This window comes from Necator americanus, chromosome I (assembly GCF_031761385.1).
Source record: "Necator americanus strain Aroian chromosome I, whole genome shotgun sequence".
In the NCBI taxonomy this organism is placed as follows: domain Eukaryota; kingdom Metazoa; phylum Nematoda; class Chromadorea; order Rhabditida; family Ancylostomatidae; genus Necator; species Necator americanus.
The window spans coordinates 22,501,724-22,518,266 of record NC_087371.1 but is presented as its reverse complement, the minus strand read 5'-3'; the positions used below and the strand labels follow the sequence as shown (position 1 = coordinate 22,518,266).

The window sequence follows — 16,543 nt, the reverse complement described above, 5'->3', positions numbered from 1 at the left end:
GGAAAAGCTAAAATATCAGTGTTGTTTTCTCTTGCAGAGTCATATTAAAGTAAGTCTTGTGGAACAGTGGGGAGAGTTTCGTCAGCATTCTGCTCCTTCTTTTGTGTCGAGGACTTCTCTTCAGCGGTCTCTGCGCAAGACATCTTTTTCAGCTTGTTTATTAGATCTTGAACCACAGGTGACTTTGGTTTTATTTGAACCTCCGCTCCAAATGAACTGTGGATTTTTGGCAAACCGGGTGGTTTTCTGGGAGATACACTTGGGATTATTCTTGGTGGAGAACACAAGGCGACGATGTTTAGATTTCTCAAAGCTATTGCGGTTTCTTCTTTTTTCTTCGATTCTTTTTTAAAGTTCTCCTTTTTCATACCTCATCCACCTAAAATGAAACAAAAAATGCGTGCACGTGCCTTAAGACGTAAAACAGCACCGTTTAGACGTGTTTTCTCTGTTAACAATAAAGTAAGTCTGTTTTTTTTATGACGTCAGTTTTTATGATGGCTTATTTGCAACTTTTGCGCTCCGCCCAACGCAGTCCTGCCTGCGATTCGTCGAAAACCCATTCGGACGAATCGCAGGCGGAGAATGGCGCAAAGGTGGCGCGCTGTAATCGAGATCGAGGACGTCGTAAGAAAAAATGTTCCGGTGTCGTCCGTTTCCACTGATTTAGGGAGAAATGGACGGAATTTCTCTCCTCCCTCTCTATAATCAATGACCCCGTATACGAATACTCCACCTGAAATCTGTAACACCTCAGATTCGTGGGATGATGCCTTTAAACTAGCCAAAGATTGGTTCAACACGCCCTTTTTGTAGTTTTTTGGTAATTGTGTCTGCACTTTGTCAGGTTGCTTGCTCAGTGATTCCTTCCATGAATACGGCGAAGTAAATCTGCGACAAGATGGATATTCAACGTTTCCCACTTTTTGGCGGGTGCGGGACAAAAGGTACCCGTGAAAACCAGCTGACCCCTGCTGTCCTCCCTTCAGCACTGCGCACCTGCGCGTAATTACGGCTGCCGCTCCACCACCTAGACATCCTCCACGACGGCCTGAGATCACCTACACCCCGCCTACCTATTGCTCTCAAATCAGCGCTGCGCGTGATATTCGCGCCACAACAAAGCGGTGGATACTGCGAATTTTGAAGGAGGGAAGTGAAAACGAATTGACGCAGCAAATTCTGATGTACGGATATAGTGAACTAAGCGCATATCATTGGAAATAAAAGAGAAGAAATAGATAGTTCTATTCAATGTAACTTCACATAAGTAAATATTATCTTAAAAAAATGCTGCAGGGAAAAGAATAACATGCATATATTTTCACACCTCTCACAATTTCACACATTTGACCCCCTAGCTCTTTTATATAAGCTCGCAGTGCATAAGTATGTGTTTGTCATGATGCCATTGAACGAATTCGTGTTCAACTTTCAACTGCAGCAGCTATACGTACAGCAACTTTATGTGCTTATTACTTTGTATACATTCTTTGAACTCCTTTCTACATTTTACCTTTTCAAAATTTTACATAGACACAATGTTTATAAAGAGCACATGTCAAATATTTCAATACTTGCTTTTATACAATAAAACTTTGTATGGTTCTTCAAACCTCCTTCAACAGTGTTTTATCGTTTCATTTTTATCTATTCTCTGCACCAAATCAATATGACAGGCTAGGTATTAGTGGCAAACAGAGACCTTTATATCCTCGATGATATGTCTACAACGTACGTCTGCGAGGCATTATTCGCGCATCGTTAGTCGTTGGATGCCAGTTTTACCCAGCTAGATAAAACAAAAAATTCCCAGAAAGCGAAAAGAAGTTTTAAAAAACATAGCATTACACCGATCAGCGGGGCATTCTTTGAAACATCTCTTGTATTTCCAGAGATGGATGAATGGTTTCCACCTAACAAGTCAAGACAGGATAATGTCATTTTCAGTCGCATTTCTAAATTGCGTATCACTTATACAAAACTCTCATTCTTTCCTTTTTGTATTAACTTACAAGCATATTTTACGTAGTTTCAAACAACATCTCATACCAGATACTTTCCTTTTCGTTCCATTCTAAAAGCGCATCATAAGAGCTGCAGGCGCGGCCAGAAAAAAAAACTCGTCGTAAGAGCAGCAAACGCGGCGAAATGGGTGGAGAGGGTGGCGTGGGCGGTGCGTCAGGGAGACGTAGCACAAGAGGAGCAATCAGGCTACTGCAGCGATTATGACGGTATCAGGAGACGCGCGGTGCAATTAACGACGCTCGTTAGCCTCCTGGATACGCGGCGGCACATCGTACCTCTTGACCGTTCCCCTTTTTGGCGAGTGCTGATTGCTTAAAAGCAGAATTTTGATCGGAAGATTGAGTAGACTGATCGATACATCAAACTATAGTTGTTCAGCTAATTTATAAATAAACGCAATAGATAGAACTTAGAGTAACGAAAACCAAATGCTGCGCGAACAGCGTATTATGCTTCCGTTGTCGCAATGGTTCTGTACCAATGAGTCATAGCATCACAGTACGGTAGATAGGATCGAAGAAACCAAGTGTTTTCAAGGCAAGAAGCATGGTTGTTTGCAGGTTCAGACATATTCAAGATGTATTGACTCGTTTCTATTTTAAGTGGAGACTCATGTGCTCCGGAAATTTTTACATAGTAAGCAAGATGATGAACGAAAGTGGAGAGAATGGTCCGTTTGTCCTTAGTCGTTAGATTTGTGGTTGTTGTTTGTGTGTTGCATTGCGTGATCGACCTGATCAGAAAAGTGATGAAACGGCTAGCTACCCTTTTCTTTGTTCAGGAGAAACAAACATAGAAGACGTTATATAATGAGTAATACGCAAACCATTGTCTATGGGTTTGGAAACCACTCGGTTGCCATAACCTCACAGTGATGATGCACTAGTCCGCTGTCTTTATTAGAATTGTAGCCACACTGACAGTAATTGGAAACATGTACATAAAATAATATCCCGTTCCCGCTTTTGTCGAGATGAATGTAAACGGATATTACTTCTTTGTAGACTACGAGTATGAGCGTGTTCACACTCATTTACTTCTAGTCGTCATGGAAAACAGCATTGGAAGCCTCTATCCTGTACATAATCTACTACGAAAGTTCATTCCTATAATTATTATTCGCTATGTTTATACCGGCCCTCAGCAGCCTATCCATTGGTTTTATCTGAATAAGACGTAGGCGAATCTCACTGATTATGGACCGCTAGCTTGCAGACTGCGGACTTGCGGCGCGTGCACGGGATGGCGCGTTTTAAGGTGCCTCGTGGAAAAATTCGTGCAGGAAGGCCGGTTTCTACGCCGTTTTTTTAAGACACTTGGAGCAAATTCAGCGTGAACACGCTCATAATCGTAATCTGTTTTCCGACCTTCTCTTTTCATGGAGAGCTCTCAATATCGTCAATACCGTTGCATGCTGTCTTCAAAATCACGACAAGAACAGTGAAAAAGTTGGTCCACAGTGATCTTCGTCAGGTTTCGGCCCTACCAAACATAATCACTCTGATCACCTTGACTCCCATTGATCTTCGAACTGGTCGAGCGGGCGCCAGTAATTCTTCCACTTGTCCCGAAGTGCGTGCCAGAGTTGCCTAGTGGTTCCTCCTTTCGCGTGGGACACGAAAAGCATAATTTTCTTTGAAGGACTTCATGAAGAAATCTGACCATTGGGTCGGCGGTCTTTTTGTAGTGCGCTTAATATCGCGGGGAACCCAGTCGCTCTCGGCTCTGGTCCAAAAGTTATCGTTAAAGCGCATCACGTCTCCAACCCGCCTTATTTTACTTTCCTTGGCAAACACGGCAGCGTCTCTAATTTTCGATCGCTGACGTAGGAGAGAACTTCGAGTCCCATCCCTCACTTGCTTGAAACGGGATACTCCTAGCATCACTTTCTCAATTGCGCGTTCAGTGACTCTCGCCGCGTTTGTTCCTGCTTACGAAATGCCCAGATTTCCGAAGCATAGGTCAAACCAAGAAGTACGGTAGTGTTGAAGAGGTGAGCACGAAGCCGAGTGTTCCTAGTCTTTTTCATTACATCTTCGATGCTCTTGTACGCTCCCCAAGCCGCTCGTCTCCTCCTGCCCAGCTCGGAGGTCAGGTCGTTCATCATGTTCAGTTCCCGACCCAGATAAACGTAGCTGGTACATTCGGATATGTTCGTTCCGTTGAGCGTGAATGGGGCATCCGAGACCCATCCGTCATGCATGAACATCGTCTTTTGCAGATTCAGCTGAAGACCGATGCATCCACAATTCGGGCAGCATTCGTTCCGCTTGGCTGGTGATAGGTGTTATCAGCACGATGTCGTCAGCAAAGCGCAAATTGTGTAGCTGTCGACCATCAACCTCCACTCCCATATCGTCCCATTCCAACTTTCGCATTGCGTTCTCGAGGGTGGCTTTGAATATTTTGGGTGAGATTGTATCACCCTGTCAGACCCCCTTCTTCGCGTCAATGATGATATTCTTGTAGAATGGCGAAATTCCTGTCGTGAAGTTACTGTACAATTCTCGAAGTACCTTTATGTGCTGAGTAGGGACCCCTTGGTTGTCCAAGGCTTTCATGACCGCTTCTCAACTGAGTCAAAGGCCTTCTTCAACTCGATGAAGGTGAGACACAGCGGCATCTTGTACTCTCGTGATACCTGAATGAGTTCCGAAACAGTGTGAATGTGGTCAATCGTGCTGAATCCTTTTCGAAACCCTGCTTGCTCGCAATGCTGTCCTTCATCCAAGACTTTTTCTATCCTATTAAGGACCACTCTTGTAAAGAGCATGTAGATGACGGACAGTAAGCAGATTGGGCGATAGTTGCCGATATCATGTGGATCTCCCTCTTTATACAACAACACGGTCTTGCTGGTCTTCCACTATTTAGGAACCTTGCATTCCGACAGGTAACGTGTAAAGAGCCTTGCCAGGGTGTTGATGAGTATTGGCGGAAGGTTCTTCAGGTGTTCTGATTTTATTCTGTCGGGACCGGATGCCGTACGATTTCTTACCGACATGATAGCATATCGTATTTCGGACGGGAGAACCCCTGGAATGACATCGTCCGTCTTCCCTTAGATGGTGAGGAGGCAAGTGGACATGGCTGTCGAAGAGATCAGAGTAGAAATCGTAGATGATTTTCTCCATTCCCCTTCTCGATGGTTGCTTCCATCGGGTTCCGGAGAGCAGTCATCCTCGTCTTGCGACTGGCGAAGTCTCGGCGGGCATAGGGGATGCTTTTCCCCACTCCTCCGCAGCTTCAGCAAGCACTTCTGCTCTTCTCTCTTTAAGGTCACCCTTTATCGCCTCTCTGCAAAGCTTCGCAGGCTCGGACCAAACATAATACAGTGCACAAAACATCTATTAGTAAAGAGGATGCGCGTAACTTGTGATTGTTCGTGAATTTTCGTGTTTCGTGAAAAGAGAAACGATCCAACTAGAATATGGGTAAGGTCCACAGATCAATAAGCGTTTTGTATTTCTGAGGATTTACATGTGAAAAAAACCACGTGAAGATGAGCCAGAGCAGAAGTTTTGGCAAATAAGAATGTGCTTTGGGTAAACGAGTTGTGATGTACCCGTCAGTAGAATGAACGCTCTTTGTTTATGCTTTATGTTTCTCTCTCCTGGAACTCCCGAAAATTCGCGCTATTCGCTTCAACCTTCTTGCGATATATTTCTATAGTTTTGGTAGTCGTGGTATTTGCCTCACAAAAGACGCTGGCAGGTGGCCACTGGGCCAGAATTAAGGGAAAGTCGAACTTTCACTTCCATGATTGTGACTTATGAGAAGGAAGCAATGCAACTGTGGCTTGAAAGGTTTTTGAATATTTTCTTGTTCTGGACGTGCAGCCAAAAGAAAAGCGGATTTTGCATCTCGGAAAAAATGCTAGGATATATAATTGCATTCTTGCTTAATTCATGCACTACGTAGTCACCATTTTTTCATATGAGACAATACTCGTGAAAAGTTTGTATTCGAGAGATGCTCAAAGAAACTAGGACGGATTAGTAATCAGTTTTCTAGCACAATTTTGGAATTAAGGGCGACTTGCAATAGGAATCAAAGCACATTACTTAAGCGCAAACGGTATTGGTAACACCAAAATGTATGAAAAGAACTTTCATCATTCGTTGCATTTTTTTTCAAAAACTGAGAATTAGTTTTCAAAATCTTCGTAGATTTCTTCGGGTTACTTGTGGGTTTCTGAATAACTGAACCCGTGTTCTAGGTTAAAATTCATCTCAGGACCCTCTCCTACGTATTAATTCTGTAGTTCATTGACTTTAGGATGCATAGAATCCCGTAGTCCGTTCTCATCTATATGTTCAGCTGGCACGTGTGTCGTGACCTCACTGAACGGAGGGGACAATCACGGGCCTTTCGACGGGCCGGCTCATCTCGGAGCTCAATGCCTCGTCCCACGCTGTTCTCCCTCCGGCCTCCTTCTGTGCCGCACACTCTCGTACCAGCCCCCACTCCCCAACGGGCCGGCCCTCATTGATTCCTTCCCCATTGCCCCCATTCATTCTCTTCTCTGCCCTCGTACCGTTATCCTCCCCGTAGTCTGATCTTCTCCACCATTTTCTTCTTTCTGTAGTCGTAATCCTCACTAAACTCATGAACAATGACGTCGAATTTTCTTTTAAATCGCCTTAGGTCACAACGATTAGCTTGCTAGATAAACAGGAGGTTAGCATGAGTTTCAGACGTTGAGGCTATCCTATGATAGACGAGTCAAATCCGATGCGACTGGCGAGGAAAGCATGGAATCATCTTGGGCTCTTCACCCGCCAAGAAGCCGTCGAAGTAAGTTTATCATGTTTTTTTTTATCCGCTTCAGTATTTATGTACAGGAAAGACAAAAAGAAACGAGTTGTGGGAGGTTGTGTGTTGACAAATAAAGTTTGTCTCTTTCGATTCTGTTTTAAAGATTGAAGACTTCTCTTAGAAAGCTTTAGTTTGATTGTTTGGGCCCCCGATTGTTTTTGATCTGTGTTAACAGCTACTAAATCCTTATCTCTCTTGGGAAGTTTTTTTTCTGCTTTTCTCCCTCTTCACATAAGTACATGTGAATACGGTAAAGTCGGAGTATCATATGACAACCGTGTATTGAGTTGATCACAATCATGATCCACTTATCTCGTTACTTACAAATCGCCACCGGGTTTTTAAGGAACATTTCTTGCATTCCTCTTCACGTTCCTTACTTCCTCTGTATCATCTAAATCCAAACTTATGCCTTCCTTTGATTTTCGGTTTCATAATTTCATGTCCTTGTTGATCCATACTTCATTGTAAAAACCTTTTTTCTTTTATTTCGAACTTTAACAACCTTTTTTCTTTTATTTCAAACTTTGACAACAATACTTGCATCTCATCAATCTATGATTCGAGATTACGCCTCCTTATAAGAGAATTATGCCTCTTTTTCCTCATAAAAAGCTTCGATTCTTTTTTCCTCTTATTCTTTTGTTTTCTTGCACTGTCGATGCCATGCTTAGACATTCTTTGATATTTTGAAAATGTCCTGGAGACTCTCTATTTTTAATAACTTCATGTTTTCGACCCGTTACAGCTTCGAACAATGCATTTTTGTCGTCTTTTTAATTATTTTCACCATATTCTCAGATATATAGTCGGCGTCAACGTTTTCCCAAGAATTTTGTCCAAAATAAATTACTTCTAGAAAATCCTTTTGATAAAACTCACCTTCGCCAATGAGTGACAGAACATCTGCTCTTTTGAAATATTTTTTTCTGCTCTTCTTTCAAGTGAGCTACGATTTTTCCGAAAATCTACTTACTGAGAGTCCATTTTAGCGCTTGAGTTATGCACCTTTCCTCCCAATCTTGTTAAGAGTCATGAACCGTAGATTTGCTCTGTTTCATGAGAATTTCTCTACTTGTACAAATCACAGGCGGTGTTGTTGGAAATTTTAAGTTGGGCCTCAACAACGTCATTAAAAAAAGCCAATACTACTACGGAAATTATTAACATAAACGGTCAGCAAGTAATGAAAGTCAGCTACTCCAAATTGCCGCGCATATAACGAATGCTGGTTCGCTCCTCTTAAACGTACATCTTAACTGCTGCAGTTCTGCCAAAATTATTTCTTCTTTTGTTCTGGGATGAACTAAATCTCTGCTTTTAAGGGTAGCGGATTTATGCTAACGCCGCAACAAAATACACTCTTTGAACTTCAAATTTTAATATTTTATCTTCAGCTAGTATAGTATATAAATTCCTTTTTTTCGATGAAGGTTGAATTTTACTTAGGTTAGCCGCCGTACTCAATGTATGTTGGACCTTTTCTCTAAACTCTTCAACATTGAACTTCAGCCAGCAAATTCCACGTTAGGGTGCTGAAAAAGTGCAATTTCATCGGCTTTAATGTAAGAAGGTTAAGGAATAATAACAAGAAAAAATACTATGTAGGTCGTTAAAAATTGGTGTGGCTAATTTCTTCTTTGCACCGCGAACATATTTGATGACTGTGTAGGTTCACATTTCTAAATTTCTTAAATAAAAATTCTCATTGAGGAGTGTTTTCCGTGCAGAGTGCGATTATTGCGAAAGTCTTCTAAATTTGTGAAAAATGAATATACAAATTAATTTGCCTCTGCTGTTACGGTAGAGCAAACATGCAATTAATAAGCTACTCTGCAACATATAATTTTAAAAAGTAGTCAAAATTTTGCACATGAAGCTATTTCCTTTCGTTTTAATCCTTGGATCGGTATCGTGCAGGACGGCATGAGGCATTTATTGTGAGGTACTGCCGATCTTCTTTTTTTTGACGAAGGGTGGAGATTGCGGTGATAAGAAAGAGTCAGAATAACGCAAGTTCAGCTTTGTTATGTAGATCAACGATTTTATCGTCAGTGAAGCGGTATCTGAATTGAGTCAAACCCATCTAATAATTGCTTCGCTCATCCGTCTTGAAACTGAATTTACCAGAATTACTTCTGTATACGAGAAAATTTTGTGTCAAACGACATTTCTGTATCTAGACAAAAAGAAAATGAACATCACATTTGACTGTGCCAAGGCTATGATAATCAATAGTTAGTAATGATAGCTAATTACGCGTTCTAGTAGAAGCACTTGAAACAAACTCTAGTTCTTATTGCAGCTCCTTTCGGAAAGGCTTGTCTCGCAGAAGCGACGTGTCTTGATGAAGGACTGTGTCAGGATCATCTACTATTGTCATGTGCAGAGGTCAAGTGGATGTCGGTACGAGATGAGCGTTTGCATTCCGAACAACCCTGACGAAAAGGTCCCCCTACTCACACTATTTCTGATCGTTGTCGGTCTCTTCTTTTTTGTTAAGCAAATATTCATTGTGACTCTTCTAGTTACGAATCGACGATTTCAATGTGCACACATGTAATCCAGACGATACTCGCCTCAGGCGCAGAGCAAAACCTCAAATTGAAGACTTTGCAAAACCAATTGAGAAGCGAAAACCCGCTGGTGGATCAAATAGTGGCAGAGATGACAATCGTTGGTTCTCGTTGTTCCTAGGGCTGCTTCTCTTCTTTTCAGTCATGACTAACCATTAATTTTCAGCTTTGCCGTTCTCTTTGAGTGACTCAATGACGACATTCCTCTCTGGTTTAAACGACCAATTCGAAGTTGAAAACGATCTGGAAATTGAGCAGGTGAGTGAACTGACGGCGCCCAGTAGAAGACGCCGTACACGTGTATGTTAGATAAGGATGAAAGCAGGTGCGTGTTATGAGAATTCCGTTTTAGCCTAATCTGAGCGAATCTGCCTCTCTTACTATCGTAGCGGGAAGCAGGGCAGTTAACAAAACAGCGCGTTAACGGTTAGGCTAAAAAACCTGTTTTAGCGTTAAAGGAGAGGATTTTATAATGCGATCGTACACATACTCTCGAGTTATTACCTAACTTGTTTTCGAACATTCTCAGATGTGTCTCTTTTGGATATCTGAGTAATTTACCTTGACTTGAACTGTGAACAGATATAACGGCCGAACGCCCCTCCTCGGCACCATCGCCAAGGTGAGCCGTCCTGGAGTACATTTGAGCCTATCCTTGTCAATCGTCCGGTAGAGCTCGCATAGAATCTGACCGTCTGTGGGTGTTCTATACTCTGCGAAACGTTACGTCTCGCCTGAACTTCTTCGACGTCAAATTCTTTGTTTCACCACTCCTGCTCGGATCTTTGTTTTAGATCCAGGTGGTCTTTTCCAGTCTGATCTGGGTGCTTTCTCAAGGCGACTTGAACGAAGCGGTCTGGTGGTCTCTTTACGAGTTCTACACTGACTGTGCTAGAGGGGCAAAATGTTCATGTCTTTCGTTTTGCTTCATGATTCCATGATATGCGTGTCATCAGCTGATACACCACATCCACTTCTGCATGAAGTCCTTCATTATGGCATCTCACTGGCCAGAAGTAGCCAACCATCTGTCTGTCCGTGTGAGCAGTCTACTTTCCGTGCAGTCGAGGTTCTCCATCACCGTAGACGGATCTGACCACGTCTCTGATCCGTACATCGTGGTAAGGCGAATAAAGAGTGGGTAGGGACCACAGGCTCTCCGTGAAGGAGTTGAGTGCCGAGCTGAGCTTGTCCCGTTGCTGAGTATTGTCTCTAGTGATTGCCGTTGTTTTTCAGCATACAGCCCAGATAACAGGAACTCAACCGCAAGTTCTTTTCTTTCACCTTTGGCTGTTCGTTCACCTTCATTCTTACTGAGGGTCTCGCAGAGACCAACATCTGTTTACATTTATCAGTTCGGAGTCGAAAACCATACGCTGTAGGTAATTTTGATATTAAATAGACATGTTTCAGCTTAGCACTGCGGAGGCGAATATATTACATCGTCGGCGTACCACCAGACGTTAATATCACATCAACGTCAATAGCTCAACGTGACTTCATGCGAAGAACTGTTGAAACTCAACTGTTCTTCGCATGATGTCGTTGATGGCAAAGTTGGACATAAATGGTTCGGCGACAGCTCTTTATCTTACTCAAATTTCCACTCCGAACCTTTAAATACATCCGGGTGGTGATCGAGCACCAGAGGTTGTTGTTCGATTAATATCCTCAATTAGTGGAACCAACTTTCTTTGAATACTATCGGATTGAGACGTGTAAATCTACGGTCTCATTTAGGAGTGTCGAAACCGGCTTTGAAATCTTGGAAGGGTAACAGAATAAGTTTCGAGTACCTGCTGCCATATTTCGATCTCTCCCCTTATATATCGTAGTCGGCGCCGAATATGTTTATTAGGAGGACAATGCGCTTTTCGCTGGAGCAAAAAAAAAGATAATAGAGTGCATGTGTGTGTGTGTGTGTCAAGTGGAATAAGAAGCATTGAGGCAGATACAACGCGGTCACCCCGGTTGAGCACGTTTGGCGTCGACTCTACTTCTGTGCTCACCTCCGCTTCTGCACGTCCCTGCTTACTGTTATAGCTCACTTTTCTTATTCTACCCTATGTGTTCTCATACCTGTGAATATGACTGCGCTATGTCTCGATCGAGTTACATTTATATGAGCGCCAGGTTGTTGAGAAATCTATGAACGGTGGCACAATTCGCGAAAACTCTCTTTTAGAACGCATTAAAAATCGTGAAGGTATATTGAGATTGAGGCGGATGTAGTGCAGCGGTTAGAGGTTCCGCTTCTGCACGATCGATCAGAGGTTCGAATCCGTCCCAGTGCTCACCAGGCCTTTCATATCTCCTGGGTCGATAAATTGGTACCAGACTTATCTGAGAGGATAAAAACACTGATTTGGCACATCGGCTAGCCGTCGCAAGTCATTGTAGAGGCCAGTTACACGTTCGTAAACCTCAAATGATTTCTGAATTGAAGTGAACGTGGGGGCGCATCCCAAGCGGATTGATTGACGCCAGAAACTTTATCCTTTTGACTTTAGCACTGAGATTAGATATCGGAGGATGGGATGTTTGAAGGAGAACTTTGTACATACGTAGTCTGTCCAGAAAATTATCCATTTGTTTATAAAGATTTCATTGTAAACATCCCAGTGTGGTTCAGCATACGGCTCATTAGACAGAAGTCATTTATTCCATCTTTGCGCCTTTTGCTGAAAGTCTTATTTTTCCAAGATCTTCAGCAGTCATTTCTTTCCTAATCGTCGTTGCATCCTTTTGGATTCCGTGGATCAAAGAAAACGGTAAATGAAGGTGTCAACATTGTAGTGGTTCTCAAAAAGCAAAGATAGTCGTACGAGCGGTTAAATTTGTTTCGGGGAGTGAGCGCGACACAGTCTGCAATTCTCTCCAACTTCCACCTATCCATCTCTGGTAATTTGATGCACGCACTATGTAGATCTCCCAGAGTGAGCATTTGTCCATATCTGAAGATAGGATGTAATGTGGAGATGTATAAGACCTTAGGTCATCTTCTATCTTTATAGCTTCAGATTTGAACGTGAAGCAGATACGCATTTGCGTACGCGGCTTCTCTTGGGGCGCTTCGGTGGAACGTAGCAGTTAGGAACGTGGTGAAAGCCTCGCTGGCACCACCCATCGCTGCAGTTTGCGATGATTCCTCTGCGGTTCCAACTGCTCCCTCCATCGCGCCGTTTCGAGCGCGTACGCAAATGCACCACAACTACACTCGTCATTCATGTTGTTTTGACTCGACTATAAATGGCATGTGTGTCATCGCAATACATGTGTGGAATCGGAAAACGTAGATTCACCTTTGAAGGATGACATCAGTGTCTTTTTTCTGCGAATCACATGCCGACCGATGGCACAGTTTGATTGCGCTCACACTCGGACGCCTCGGAGCACCAATACCTTTGCAGGAGACGCACGGCGTCAGTCGGGGTGAACACGCACGGCGGCTGTATGTTATTGTGTGCACCAAACACCACTGCGCTGAGTAATTTGGGAGGAACTTTTGTCCACATTCATTCGCTGGTGCTGTTATTAACCCAATATTATATAAACATTTGCTTAGCTGTTTTAGCTTACCCTCTCCATTTTTCACATAAATGACCTTTCTTTTTTTGAATGTGCTCGCATATGTTTTCTGTAGTTTGTGTCATCTTATTGCGCTTTCGCGTCCTCATAATGTTCGAGAACCTCAACGTGAGAAGCAATAAGTGGTCTGTTTTGTTTGCATGGAAAAATGAGAAGAATTTTAAAATCTGGACCAAGAGGAGTCCCGCACCCGCCTTGAGATGGAGCAACCACGGAAGACTCGAATTGTTGAGGTTCTTCTAAGATTCAAACTATGGATGTAATCCTGAATAAACATTGCGAGAGCTGTGCTACATAGGGTGTTGAAATTCTAGATGTATTCTTTGGCTAAATGTTTCTGGAGAAATGTGCAAACAATTTAGAATGACTTTAAATGCGCCGATCGTGGAATAGGACCCAATGAGAATTTGGCCAGGTTCATTTCGGAGTTAGGCGATACTACGAAGCAGGTAAGTTTGGACGTGATTGATGTATATTATGTCAATATATGAAACATAAACCATTGCTAATGGAGAACAAGGAAATATAACTGCTGCATAAAATTTTATTGGCACAACTTGGCTCTAGTATTCCGCATACTGATATGTTCAGGCTGCTGCTATCAGCAGACCTGGACCTTCGAATGTTTGGACGACGGTGGACATCGACGTAGTTGATTTCTCAAAACGACCAGACCCTCCTTTCACTTTCGTGTTCCATGCTAAGGATGAGGTGAAGGAGTTCTTCACCAGTAATATTCATAGTTTTTAAGGGACTTAAAGGACTTTGCATTTTTAAGGCTTCGCAATACTCCTACGCTTGTCCAATGATTGGGAACCAACCGGAAGTAGTTGCTGATGCACTGATGAACCTATTCTGTTTATTTGGCCCACCAAGCTCAGTCAAATTGGAGTCTTGCTATCGAGGTGAATGAGAACGTTCTGAAGAATACCTAGGATTTTTTACAGCTGTTCCTATAATCCAGGCACTGATTTAAGACTAGACAAAGTTATTTTTTAAGGGACCGTTCTGGAAGCCATGCTTTCTGAGAAATTTCCAACAACAGATGTAATTTTCTATGCTGAAAACCGGAACAAACAGGGAACCTACGCTCCAAGGTAGCCGTATTTTCTATGAAAGAAATTCAAGCTCCACTCGCGTTCACTGAGTGTAACGGTAAAGAGGGTCTCGGTGGATGCTCCGCAAATGCTTCGAAGACATTGCGTGTTCAGTGCCCAGGGGAAATGCGAATGTACCTTGACGAGGTCATGCTCGGATCGATGCCACGGAGATGCAAGCAATCATCTTAGATGCTTTCCTGGTCATGGAGACGCAAAGAACTGACTGCACAATTATGAAATATGTAAAGAAGAATGGTTCGAATTGTTGGAATTAGCGATTGAATCAAAGAGCATTGTAGTTATAGACAAAAAGGAATGAAGCACAGTGCATCTGCGTTCCCCACTCGAAACGGCGCGGAGGAGGCAGCAGTAATTGGAACCGAGGTGGGACTATCGCAAACTGCAGCGATGGGTGGTGCCACCAAGGGTTCCAGTACGCTGCTAACCGCTACGCTCCACCGCACCGCCTCGAGAGAAGCCGCGTACGCAATTGCACCGTCCTTCATGTCGTTTCAACCCCACTATGGTAGGTACATGACATTTTGTGTGGTTTTCTGATAAAAGAACGAGAGCAAGTTTTGTCTAGATCTTACCTTCATGCAGTCTAGAAATTTTACCAAATGAACTCTTTTTCTCTCAAGAGGTCAGAGATTCAAAGGTCTCTCAATCCGGAAGTAAATTAGGGTATAAAAAAGTCAACTCACAGTATAACGATAATCTTCACTTTTGAAAGCTGAAAAGTTTCGTTTTTAACGAAAATTTTCATAATTTGGAGCTATTGGTTGCACCTTTCTCTCTTATTTTATTTGAGAGAGGATTTCTCTTGATTCTGGTACAGTTACAAATTTGGGATCACCTCACATCACAAAATCCCCTTGGATGTGTCTGATTCTTCAAATAGCTCTTGAATTACATCTTAACTGGTGATACAGTGTATGATTAGCGGTAGGTAAGCGGAATCAGCTATTTAGGTGGCAACGAAGGCAAATCTCTAGGATACGCACCATTGCCAATTGCTCTGCAGAGGCATAATCGGGGCATGCTCGAAAATCCTCCGGGACCCTCTTACACGCTCACTGCTGCTAATGGAGCTTAGAATTATAAAAATGTAGTGTTACATGAGCCGCAGTGTGTTCCAGAAGAGAAGAGTCAATGATTCGTGAGAGGATTTACGCATGGCTCATGGAGAATGGCAAGGTGAACTGGTTCAAGCATCTTAATGAGATCAAATATGTACACAATTCTGAATGGATAGACGAATTAGGTATAGTTTTTGAAAAATTCGTATAAATACTCTTAAGAAAGTTTCCACGGATCTAGTGAAGAGCAAGAATTCTTTTTAGAATTTTGGTGGCTTTGAAGGTTAGGAAAGGTTGAAAAATTGATTTGTGAGGATAGTACAATTTTTCTTTATCTCTTATTCACTTCGATTCTAATAACGCACTTTGTCTAACAATGATTTGCAGGTGGAACCCCTATGGAGCTCTTTTTTGGTCGTCCTCGATCATCCGAACAATCGCACACACAGAGGCCGGATGGAAGTGCGCATGATGACGATGCTTTTAGCGATACGTACACAAATAACTCGAATGGTGATCTCATGCCTCGTTTTTTAGGATTGCCCTTTTAGTCGTGCTCTCTACACAGATTTGACGTTGTTTCAGATCCAGGAGTTTGTTGAACTTGTAAAAATGCTAATTTAAGAAGTCAAAGAGGACTGTGGTGTGCTGACGTTGGAGGGGAGAAGTATGAAGAGCGAATTCTGATCTCGTGATAATGTATGTTATCTGCAAGTACAAGTAGCAAAGGAAACAGCACACTTTTTTTTCTTCTGAATCTGTATAAAGGTGGAATAGAGAAATATGATCTTCAATGTTTTTGCTATCAAACCTGGTGAATGAAGAAATTTTATATTTCGATGTTTTGATTGGTTGTCAGCGAGGTGGACAGATTTCGTTGTATGTTTAGATACGAACCTTATCGACATCATCAGTTATCCATAGTACTTTGTGTATGTGAATTTGATTTCTCGAGCGCTAGGAGAATAATCGGTAGCCCGTTTTAATCGGAAGTGCGCGGAATGTTGAACATTCTGCAATTTTCAGGATGGTTCCATAGTGTATTGTTTCGGTCATGAAAAGAGCAAAAAATTTGTCGTTAATGTGGTGGTTTTCCTTTTCTTTCCAACAAATCTTCCTTGGAGCTTGAAGTGATACTCCCCTGAAAAGTTATTTTCGACCAGTGAAACTGGACGTGGTGGCCCGACGTACATCTTTGTTGCACAGCCAAACACGAAGTTGATGAAACTGATTTATTGACTTACTGTAGTCAAAACTGTTCCATCACATTATAACCGAATAAACTGTGGAAGTGATTTTCTTGAAAGTCTCACTGACAATTCGCGAGGTTGAGCTATTGAGGCGGCCGTGTTTC

At 42.5% G+C, this 16,543-nt stretch overlaps 3 protein-coding genes across 5 annotated transcripts; 1 reads left to right on the top strand and 2 right to left on the bottom strand.

Annotated features, from left to right (window-relative positions):
• Nucleotides 1–44: 44 nt before the first annotated feature.
• RB195_006530 (uncharacterized protein) lies at nucleotides 45–368 on the bottom strand (the record flags this gene model as incomplete). Its single annotated transcript, XM_064179669.1, has 1 exon — nucleotides 45–368. One exon carries the CDS (start codon nucleotides 366–368, stop codon nucleotides 45–47), a length of 324 nt encoding a protein of 107 aa, XP_064036607.1.
• Nucleotides 369–3,910: 3,542 nt separating this feature from the next.
• RB195_006529 (uncharacterized protein) lies at nucleotides 3,911–4,237 on the bottom strand (the record flags this gene model as incomplete). 2 transcript variants are annotated; one of them, XM_064179667.1, is made up of 1 exon in its annotated part: nucleotides 3,911–4,237. In XM_064179667.1, the coding sequence occupies one exon, from the start codon at nucleotides 4,235–4,237 to the stop codon at nucleotides 3,911–3,913; it is 327 nt and encodes a 108-aa protein (XP_064036605.1). The 2 variants fall into 2 exon arrangements, with proteins under 2 accessions (XP_064036605.1, XP_064036606.1); XM_064179668.1 differs by having other exon boundaries at nucleotides 3,911–4,231.
• A 2,504-nt stretch (nucleotides 4,238–6,741) lies between these two features.
• On the top strand, nucleotides 6,742–15,876 carry RB195_006528 (uncharacterized protein; the record flags this gene model as incomplete). 2 transcript variants are annotated; one of them, XM_064179665.1, is made up of 11 exons in its annotated part: nucleotides 6,742–6,825; nucleotides 9,152–9,295; nucleotides 9,375–9,522; nucleotides 9,589–9,680; nucleotides 13,373–13,459; nucleotides 13,602–13,721; nucleotides 13,789–13,915; nucleotides 14,011–14,107; nucleotides 15,250–15,374; nucleotides 15,577–15,702; nucleotides 15,815–15,876. In XM_064179665.1, the coding sequence occupies 11 exons, from the start codon at nucleotides 6,742–6,744 to the stop codon at nucleotides 15,874–15,876; spliced, it is 1,212 nt and encodes a 403-aa protein (XP_064036603.1). The 2 variants fall into 2 exon arrangements, with proteins under 2 accessions (XP_064036603.1, XP_064036604.1); XM_064179666.1 differs by lacking the exon at nucleotides 15,815–15,876 and adding an exon at nucleotides 15,775–15,791.
• Between the last annotated feature and the right edge of the window lie 667 nt (nucleotides 15,877–16,543).